Source organism: Triticum dicoccoides, chromosome 6B (genome assembly GCF_002162155.2).
Source record: "Triticum dicoccoides isolate Atlit2015 ecotype Zavitan chromosome 6B, WEW_v2.0, whole genome shotgun sequence".
Lineage (NCBI taxonomy): Eukaryota > Viridiplantae > Streptophyta > Magnoliopsida > Poales > Poaceae > Triticum > Triticum dicoccoides.
Window position 1 is genome coordinate 641,355,469 of NC_041391.1, and position 10,648 is coordinate 641,366,116.

A 10,648-nucleotide genomic window follows, 5' to 3' on the forward strand; every position below is an offset into this window, starting at 1 on the left:
TAATATGTTCGGCAATTGGCAACCTATTGTTTGGATATGTGGCGTACTAGAGGAGATGTGTTTTTTGAACAAAATATGTGTTTCATATCAAGTGCAGATTATTCATGCATGTATGCGATGGTTCCGTACTTGGTTTATTAGAGGCCGGAGGACAAATACCTTTTTATGATGACATCTACCTGGTTGGAGCATACTGCCAAGGAAGTTTTCTCCCATCATAGATGATTGTGTAATCTTCAATATGATCTACCCCATCTTAAAATGGCCTTTATTAATGATCTCGATATATCAATTGAATGAAAATGCTCTTTACCAGAAAAAACATCAAAATATCCATGCCATCTTGAGTGAGTTCCTTGCTTTTGTAGATCATACTTCACACCCCACTGACCATACCATCTCTGAACTGCGCCTGAAGTCTCATGTACTACTTGTATCTGTAAATCTGCAAGCACGAAACAAACATATAGATGACCTGTCTTTAAATGATTTTGCACCAGAACTCTGGTTTAGCAACTGTTATTTTTTGTTTTGGTAAATCCATCACTATGTTTGGAATTATCACTATAATCTTTCTGTTTTCTACTCTTGCTGATAGGTGCGCAGAATCGGAAATATTTTTATTTTAACAAACTACCAGATTGTAGACGAACTTGTGATGAATGATTAATTATCATACCCAAACAATAAAGGATTTTGCTGGTTTCCTAACAAGATGTTGCTAGATCCTCTCATTATACACACAAAAAATTCTGACATGTTTGAGTCAGTTTCCCCAATTACTCTTTCTATTGGCATCTCTAGCAGATCACCTATTCTAAAAGTGCAAAACATATCACTTATCTTATTTCCTTTATAATTTTTAAGGGATTACACATTTTTTCATATAGTAAATCCCCTAATACTCCTATCGAGTTTCCTTCATCAAGTAAATTTATTTAAATGAATGCGTTAATACATTTGTCTTGTGATATTCGGATTTTTTATGCTGCATACTGACTTATCTGATCTCCAGTGTGAAACTGTTCCTTTAAAAGACCTAACGATCAGTGGATCTAGTTAATGGATGACAAGTAAATGTACTATGATGTACTATTGTCTGCGTGATATCAACAGATATTTGGCCCGACAAATTGTAGATGCAGGAATACTTTTTATGAATTTGTTCTTACCATGTTTGATGTCCAGCAGGTCAGGTCTACACCAATGATTTCTTTCAGAATCGGGATAGAGTTGCCGGCGTTAGGTAGCCGACTGAAAACTGTTTTTCTTTTGTAGGGAAGGACACTGAAACTTGTAAGTAGGAGAGTAACTTAGAGCAAGTCTAGCAGACCCCGCATCCTGCCGGCCCGCAAAACGCGTTTGCAGTTCGCGCAAAATCATTTTTGCGAGTCGGCGCGGGCTGTCACAGATGCAGATCCCCCAAACGGATCCGTAAAAAAGTATATTCGTGGAATATGCTTTTTTACGAATCGGCTTCTGCGGGTTCTGCTCGGGTACCACCGTGACGACCCGCAAACAGAAAAACTGCAAATCTCGCATTTGACATAGGGTTAGGAAAACAAGTTCAAATTCAAACGACATAAACAGTTTGCGCGCAAATAAAAGCAAAGTTCATTACGCAAAAAGAGGGCATGCAAAGGTTTGCGCCCATGTCCGGCATCATCTTGGGGGTCGATCTTCACTCCGCGCCATGGAGTCCATATTGAAGTTCATGGGTGCCACCGAATCCACCTCCGTCGCTTGTTCCAACTCCCGCACCGAAATCATCCACATTGCCACCATATGGAGCAGAGAAAACATCACCGGAACTGGAACACGGACCGCCCGAGGTGACCATTCTCCTCTTCAAGATCTCTCTCCTTGCCATATCATGCCATGTTTGGTGAGGTCGTCCATGTTTTTGACATGATCTTGTTCTCTTCGGAGAGCAACAATGACATCGATTTGTTTTCAGAGGCGTGTGCTTTTCTCTCCTCAATGGCAGCTTTGCGGAGCCCCTCTTCCTTGAGCATTTGCCATTTTTCTTGCTTCTCTTTTGCCTTCTTCTCGGCCAACTCTTTCTTGATCTCCAACGACTTCAACAACATCAACTCGTTTGATTGCACCATGGCATCAATCTTCTCCCTGAAGCTCGATGCTTCTTGCTCTCTTCATCTTCTCTTTAGTCTTCTTGTCGCCATCGGGTTTGTGCAAATTTCTTGGTCCATCATCATCCTCATCTTCATCCATGTTTATAAGTGCGCCTCTCTTTGGTGGGGATTCTTTGTCGATCAACTTCCACTTCTCGCACTTTTGGAGCAACTCCCAACAATGCTCTAATTTGAAAAATCTGCCTTCCGAAGCTTCCATGTCCGTGTATCTATGTTGAGCAATCTTGTCCTACAAAATGTGAACAAAGTGATGCAATCATTTCTCATGATACATTATGATGATGCACAACTTGAACAAAGGAAAAACAAACTCACATAGTCGGACTCCATGGTGTCACTTGGAGGTGCATTGCGTACTTGCTCCAAGCAAGCTGCCCAACGGCTGCACATAGGCTTGATATTCTCCCAATGCCCTTGAAACGACCGAAATGTGCGTGGAGTCCTATTAGGATACTTTTTCATAATGCAGAAGTATTGATCTTTGATCCTTTGCCAATATCTCTTGGCGGTTTGAGAAACACCCGTGCATGCATCAAGAGACATCGCACTCCATGCTTGGATCAAAGCTTGATCTTCCAAGATCGTGTAGTTCTTCGATCTTTGGCTTTTCCCAGTCTTTGCTTGCGATTGCTCAAACGCTTCCGCTTCGATCTCCTCCAATTCGTCTGCACAACCATGATCATCCACGCCGCCGTCCGTTTCATTGTAGTCGAATGGTTCGAAAGGGGCTTGATCAATGTCAACCGCGTTCGTGTCCAACAAGTTCACGAACTCGGTTGGTGCATTGTTCGAACCACCGCTATAGCGAACGATAACAAGTCACGAGCTATCGAGACTAATGGCGAAAAATGAAATGGAATCTCCAAGACCGAAGAGGCATACCTTCCGGCCATTTTGTCGAACACCTCGCTCGCAGAGCGGCACCGTTGAACGGCATCGCCGGAGCACCTCCTTGCGGGGGGATGGAGTGAGAGGTTGAAGAAGGTGGCTTCCTTGAAGCCGGAACCTTCCTCCGCTTTACGCCCGCGGCCTTGCCGGCCTTCTCCGCCGCCGGCCGGGATCGCACTGCGGCGTTGGCGCCCGGAGCGCGGGACGTCGTGGCGGGGGCAACCGGATTCCCGCCCTGCACGACCACGTTGCCCGGCCGCTTGCGGGAAGGCGCGGCGTGTGCTTGGGCGATGGCGGCGGGGGCAACATGGCCGGCGACGAGATCCGCCCGAGGGGAAGGAGCATGCGCGACCTCGACGGTGACGGGGACAGCATGGGGTCCTCCATGACGGCGAGGAACGACCGGGGAGGAGGAACCGGAGCTTGCGGAAGGGGGGGGCAACGGTGGCGGAGGGTGCGGGGAGCGGGAAAGGGCGCGCGAAAATGTCCCTCCCGCCAAATCTCACGTCGGACAGGGGTTCAGCTTGGGTCGGCCTTCCAGCCCGTGAAGATAGAGGTTGGGGGAGAAGATTTGTCGCACCCCGAAAAAAATTTGCGGGCCGAGACGGGATGCGAGGTCTGATCGTGTGGATTTTCCAGCCCCGACCCGTAATTTGACGGTTATTTTGCGGGCCAGGACGGGATGCGGGATCTGCTAGAGTTGCTCTTATTGACCTAAGCTTTGGAAACGCCCAGTGATCAAATAAGAGTTGACAGAAAACTCGTTTGGTTGTGTTTACATGGTGATAGTCCATCGAGCATATGTCTGGTTTCTGTAATAAAGTATCTAGTTCTCTGATTTATTCTCTCCATGTTACTCTAGCAATCTACTTCCTCCGTTCCAAATTATTCGTTGTTGAAATGGGTGCATCTAGAATTAAAATACATTTAAATATATTAATACGTGCGATAAGTAATTCGGAACGGAGGGAGTACTTGTTTGAGCTGGCTACGAGCCATGTAAGCGAGGAATACGAAGCTGAATGTTCCACATGGCTGGGTAGTTCTCTTCCACATCTAAAGCATATGTATTGGCTGCCTAGCTCGTAAATTATTCTGGTTTTGGGTTGAGTTGACATGTCCCGCCAGGGCATGCAGACGCTTTCCCGAAGGCCAGGTCTCGACATTAGCTGCGCTGTACCACAGAAGAGAAAGGCACTTTCTCCTGCTCGTGCCTCTCTCACCGGCGAGAAAGATGCTCCCGTCCATGCCGTGCTCTGGATCTGTCACCGCCACACCAAAGAGTCAAAACTTATTTTTCCTCTTGGGGTCGGCATCCATGCTAGTGGACTCCGAAGTCTGCGCAGCAGCAAGCAGAGGTGACATTGGTCAAATCACGAGGTAAAAAACATCCCGAGAGGGAGGGACTGATCATCTCGCTGGCCCTCTCGACTATCGTTGGGGTCAATCATTCATGGCTGGGCAGGGGAAAAGGTGAACCGCTCTGTTGGGGTGGAAGGGACTCTGCACACAGAGATCACGATCTCCACACCCCGAACTTGGGCGAGGGTCAATGGGACGGCACGAGCGCAGCGGCTGGGCACGTCTTTTCCCCGGCCGGTTGGCTGGCTCTCGTCGTCGCCTCGCGCGCGTGCTGTTTCCGGTGTCCTCTGGCTCTCGATCCCATGCATGCATGCCCATGCTCCCTGTCCATCTCCCTCTCTTTCCGCAAAAGCTTGTCGATCGTCTTCTTCCTCCGGGTGAAACTGAAAGGGGCTCGTCAGACACGTATTTCCTGGTTGACGTGGATCCGATGATGGTTTAACAATCCCCACGTCAACCATTGGAAATCCCTTATTCTCGAAAGAAAAATAACATTGGAAACCCCTTTAGGAGTACTCCGTTTTATATTGCAACACATATTGACTTTTTAAAAAGTCAACCTATACAAATTTTCTTTATCTTCAAGCTTATAGAAAAAAATAGCTATATCTAGAATACCAATTACATATAATAAGGTATATCATGATAAGTGTTTTCATATTGGGAAACGTTTGGGGCCGGGGCACCGGCCGAAGCTTCGGCCGGTCCAGTCCACGCGCGTGCGATGCGACCCACTGGCGAGCAACCACGTGGCACGATGGACCCGAGACGACTAGTCCTCCTCCCTTTTCTCTTCTTCCTCTCGCGCATCTCTCTCTTTCTCTCTCCCCGTTGCCATGGTCAACGCATTGCCCCGCGCCCGCAGGCCTCTCAGGCGTGCCGCCGTTCAGCAGATCTGGCCGCCCTCGACCGGATCCGCGTGCATCGGAGCTCTCCCTACCTCGCTGGACCCGGCCACGCCGGAGCTGCAACCAGCCATGGCAGGACTGCACCCCACGACGCAAATTTTGCTGGAACCTCGACGTCACGGCGAGATGGCGGATGACCGTTTTTTGCTACAACTATGTTTTGGTTTTGCTACTACCATAGAGATTTTTTGCTGGAACCGATGGTATTTTTTGCTTCAATCAGAGATGTGCGATAGCTGGGGAGGCTGGCAAGTGCTGCAACTGTTGACAGGAAAGCTTCAACCCAAGATTAAAAATGCTTCAACCGTATATACAGAAAGCTGTAAGCGTTCAGTGCTATCGAGAAAAGCTACAACCGTCTATATAAAATGCTACAACCTTTGATGAAAAAAGCTTCAACCGAACGATAGAGAAAAGCTACATCATTCATGAAGAAGATGCAACCCTTTGACAGCCACGACAACGTTTTTTGCTGCAACCACACAGAATGTTTGCTACTACCATAGACAGTAATTGTACCACCATTTCACGGCGGTGACCGGTGACTGGAAATCAGAAAGGTTGCAACCGGCGACGAAAAAAGCTTCAACCGGCTAGAAAAAAAGGTTCAACCAGCGATATAGAATGCTTCAACCGGTGACAGGAAACGCAAAAAGCTACAATCGTTAACACAAAAGCTTCAACCATATATTTCAAAAGCTTCAACCAGAGACCGGCGACGAAAAAGCTGCAGCGGCGAGCCGTTAATGCACACGACTGTTTTTCTATGCACTAATGGTGCTGCGACGGATGCTGAAACCGGCGGCCCCGACGTTGTTGGACCTGGCGGCCGCCATCACCGCTTGTTTTTTATGCATCTGGTATCTTTATTGCTGCAGCGGAGACGGCGAGTGGCGGCGAGTGGCGACGGCGAGTGGCAGCGAGCGGCGAGCGGCAGCCATGGAGAGCCGCCAATGCAGCGAGCCACGAGGAACGCGGGGTGTGGCAGACGGCGACGACGGCCAGAGTCAACGATGCGCGGCGGATGAGGAAGACGACGACCGGGTCCACATCGAGCCCGTCCGATACGTGCGTGATCGAGCGGTTCCGCGCGATCCGTGTTAGACAGATCCAGCGGCCCACGCGAGACCGGCCGAAAGTTTCGGCCGGTGCGCCGGCGCCTATTAGCGCCCTTTCATATTATAGATGTTTAGTATTGAACATATTAGTAGTTCTATCTATATACTTTGTTAAATTTATAAAGTTTGACTTCTCTAAAGAAAATCTATATGCGCACTCCATTATGAAACAGAGGAAGTACCGTTTTGTTGCCAAACCTTGAAATCCCTTTTGTGAAGCCGTGTTGCTAGGATTTAGCGGGGAGCTTAGCACATCTGCTGGCCAAACACATACCCCTCCGTTCGAAAAATCTTGTCCTTTAGATAAATGTATCTAGCACCTAGACATAAGCTTGAGACAAGTTTTTCCAGACGGAGGAAATATCATCTTCGTTAGGTGTTGCAGGCTCTTAACCCCACGGCCGGTGGGACCATTGATATGATAGCATAACTCAAAGTAAGGCTGGAGACGATGTTCTTATTATGATATATTTTGTTCAGAATGGTTACCATTGCCTGCGGGGTCATGAAAAATCCCTAGAAACTCTTTTTCTGTAAATCGATTATTTAGCGTGGCTTCTTAATTATTTCATTTTGAAAACACAATACAATATAGACCCTTATATATGTGCATGCACACTTATCTCTATGAGCGCACGTATGGATATCCTTCCGACAGTTGACGATGCAATGTTGCTAAGGATGGACGTTGGCGGATTTAGAAGCTCATAGTAGTGCTAAGACGGACAGACGGGCGCTAGGACCTACTGCGGTGACAAATTGCTCGTGGCGAGGCTCGACCAGAGGCAAGGAAAACAAACTCATCCACGGCAAATTTCAGGCTTAGGGGTCAATCCCTCTCTCCTTGGGCATCACCAAGACCTCTCACGCCTCATGTTCTATCCTGTTGCTCCTCATCACCATCACACGGCACTCTCTGCGCTACTCCCTCCGTCCAAAAATACTTGTCATCAAAATGGATAAAAAGAGAGATGTATCTAGACGTATTTTAGTTCTAAATACATCTTTTTTATCTATTTTGATGACAAGTATTTTCGGACGGAGGGAGTACAATGCAAGTACGGTCATTCAGAGTTGACTGTCATTCACCCCATATGCATTGGCGCGGCCAAGACATGTTCGACTTGTCCGTCGGGTTGTGTCTTTGCCTGTATGCATTGTCGTTCCTGTCCGCACGCTGATGATGCCACAGTGGAAGGAAGAAGGGTGATCGAGAGGACGTGTAGTGGGGGCATGATGGCGGAGAGAGGAGGGGAGAGATCAAGTTTTTCCCCTTTTTATTTTTACCTTTCCCCCCTTTCTTCCCTTCGGATGAGTCCCGCATGCAAGTGACCTATATACAGAGAGCCTGTCCGCCAGCTACTTAGGGATATTTTTGAACAAAGAAAATGGTGAAACGCCATTGACCATGCAGAAATGGAGTGAAAGTGCATTTTCATAGTACCACCAAACCAAACAGAAAAGAAGTAAAACTGTGGTTTTCCAAAAACTGAACAATCCTTAGTAGTGGAAACCAACTAGGATAAAAAGTTTTTTTTATTTAACTAGTTGTAGCTCGTTTGATGCCAATATATAGGATACCAATGTATTGGCAAATCTAGAAACAGGATACCAATTGGTTGGCTACAAATTCTTTGACCATTTTTCTTAATACATTCTAACTTCGGCAACATTTGGTCTTGACAAAATATGGGATTCTCTAATGTGTTATTTTACCCCCCAAAGAAAGACATATTAGATCTGATAATTATCAAAGAAAACGGTGGCTAGAGTACAATGAAAAGACAACTGACCACAAAACGATCCGTAAAAAGTAAAATAACATTAAAAGTTATACTGATCATTTTTTCCCTTCGATTATTGGTACCGAACCAAGTAAGCCTTAATTGTACATGCATGTCAATCGTGCCCACGTAGTGTCAACCGTACAATATGTCCAAGAGGCTCCGGCACTAGGGCGCGTGGGACATGGACGGAAACCCCACTCCTGCCCATGCCGTGCACGCACAACCAGATAACACGCGGAGAGATGCGTAGGACATGCATAGGTACATAGGCAGAGTACATAAAGGTACATTACATAGAGAGCTATCAAGTTGCCGTGCCTACAAGGCTGCAAGTAATTAGGAGTAGCTCGTGAATTGTTAACATGAATGCCTCGAGCTACCTACGTACAGCTCTGCTGCTGGCGCTGTTCCTCCTCCTCCTCACGCTCGATCGTCTCGACGATGCGGTGGACCGCCGCGGCGATGTCATCCACCGACGAGAGCCGGCAGTCGTCTTCCACCTGCAGTCATCACGGCATCATCAACCCGACACAGAGCGGTTCACATGAATTCATTTGCTACGTACTAGTGAGTCTACGACACAAAGAAATGGACGTTCGATGATCCTGCGGTCACTACATGACGCTACGGCAGCAAACACTGTGGCAGTCAATCCATGCAGCCCCTCATCTAGCGTCAAAACAATAATGCTGCTTCATCTTTGTGGTGAAACACGCGGAGGTGTGATGTTTTGGAGGAGCCGTCCCGGACAAGGGCGCGGAAAATGAGGCCAGTTAGTTGTTTCGGCGTCACGCGCTGCCAAGCGAGCGAGAATGGTCTCGAAAAAGAAACAGCTACAGCTAGCTAGCATGGGGAGTCTGTGGAGTGTGGAGTACGTACGTACCTTGAGGCTGAGGCAGTAGAGGGCCATGTGGCCGGCGCTGGTGGCGTTGAGGTGCAGCACGGCGAGCCGGTGGCCCTGCAGCCCCGCCACGATCCTCAGCAGCTGCCTCGGCCGCCGCCGCGACAGCACCTTCAGGCTCGCGTGGCTCTCCACGATGGTCACCTCGATATCCGCCACGGCCGACTGCTTCGAGCCCGACGTCGTGTCGCCGTCGGCTGCATTGCCTCTGCCGTCGTCCGCGAGTGCGTCTGCTGCTTCTGCTGTGGCTGCGGCGGCCTCAGGTGCGTGGCGGACGCTCATCGTGTACTGCGGGAAGGTGAAGAAGTCTGCGAAGGGCACCACAGCGGTGGAGACGTCGCCGCTGACGGGACAGTCGTCGCGGAGGGGGGCGTGCCGGTGCGCCTCCAGGGATTGAACTAGCTGCTCCAGCTCCTTGACGTAGTTGATCGCGCCGCCAATTATGGATGCCTGGTCGCCCTGTTCGCAATCGATCAAGTTTGAAAAAGGTAGGAAAATTACATCCAAGTTTTCACGAAATGACCGTACAAACAAGCACTATAGCAAAGGGGTGAGGAGTACGCACCCTGTGCACATAGGAGGCCGGCATGAGGGACCGGAGCACGCCAAGGTACTCGTTCATTTGCCTGCGGCGGTTTCGCTCGACGGCGATGTGGGTCAACCGCTGGCTCTCCGCCTCCTCAATGTTCTTCACGCTCCTCGCTCTTCGCCGCTTCCTCCTCCCTGCCGCACCTGATGCCGACGCCGCGCCCACGGCACCGTCGTCCGCGTCTCCACGGTCACCTCCGTGCCCCGGCGGCAGCAGCGCCGGCAAGGAGGAACTTCCTTCCGGGGCTTCGGTGCTCGCAACGGCGGCGCCGCAATGGGCGTTGCTTCCGTCCAAGTCCATGCCACCGCCGTGCCCGTGGCCATTCCCGCCCCAAAACCCACCGCCTCCTCCAACTCCTTCGGCAGCCATGGCGCAGCGCCCGAAGAACCCTTTCGAGAACACCACGGCCTCCAACGCCATACGCGCTCGGCTTGATCAAGGAATTGACGAAAGTGCAGATGTGCACGCGGAAGAGAGATGTCTCACTACCTAGCTTCTAGCTCTCGGTCCATGTCTGATGGCTCCATGGCCAGAATAATTTATACTCGCGCCACTGGAGCGGCCGGGGCGCGGGGCTTACGTGGTTTGCGGTGTGATTAGGCTATGATTTGGTCGGACTGCTGGCACTGCACGGCACGGCGTCGTGCCATGGCAGAGAGAGAGAGAGAGAGAGAGAGAGAGAAGAGAGGATGGATGTGCATAGATGACGGGACGGCATGCGAGTCATCCGGAAATGCAACATTGGCTTTGCCAAGAAAAACATGCCCCAAGAAAAACGCAATACACGTGGCGTGGTTTTTTATTTTCTTTTGAAAACCGGCTCTTTTTTTAGGGGTTTGAAGACAGGCTTCACGGTCCATTCCGTGCGTACCGGTAGCAAATTTTCGAATGTACAAAAAAGTGTGGCGATTTTATAGTCCAACTCAAATTAGGTTTCGGTTC

At 49.3% G+C, this 10,648-nt stretch overlaps 1 protein-coding gene across 1 annotated transcript; it reads right to left on the reverse strand.

Moving 5' to 3' along the window:
- Window positions 1-8,243: 8,243 nt before the first annotated feature.
- LOC119325267 (transcription factor bHLH94-like) lies at window positions 8,244-10,357 on the reverse strand. Its single transcript, XM_037599007.1, has 3 exons — window positions 9,683-10,357; window positions 9,100-9,576; window positions 8,244-8,716 (listed from the first exon to the last, which is right to left on the reverse strand). The coding sequence occupies exons 1-3, from the start codon at window positions 10,124-10,126 to the stop codon at window positions 8,597-8,599; spliced, it is 1,041 nt and encodes a 346-aa protein (XP_037454904.1). The 5' UTR covers window positions 10,127-10,357; the 3' UTR covers window positions 8,244-8,596.
- Between the last annotated feature and the right edge of the window lie 291 nt (window positions 10,358-10,648).

What these genes read in the sequence shown, in the direction of transcription:
- LOC119325267 (XM_037599007.1), bottom strand. Translation starts at nt 10,126, where the DNA reads ATGGCGTTGGAGGCCGTGGTGTTCTCGAAAGGGTTCTTCGGGCGCTGC. An exon ending in CGGCCTCCTATGTGCACAGG is followed by an intron (nt 9,577 to 9,682) that starts GTGCGTACTCCT and finishes GATTGCGAACAG; the next exon opens with GGCGACCAGGCATCCATAAT. An exon ending in TCTACTGCCTCAGCCTCAAG is followed by an intron (nt 8,717 to 9,099) that starts GTACGTACGTAC and finishes TGATGACTGCAG; the next exon opens with GTGGAAGACGACTGCCGGCT.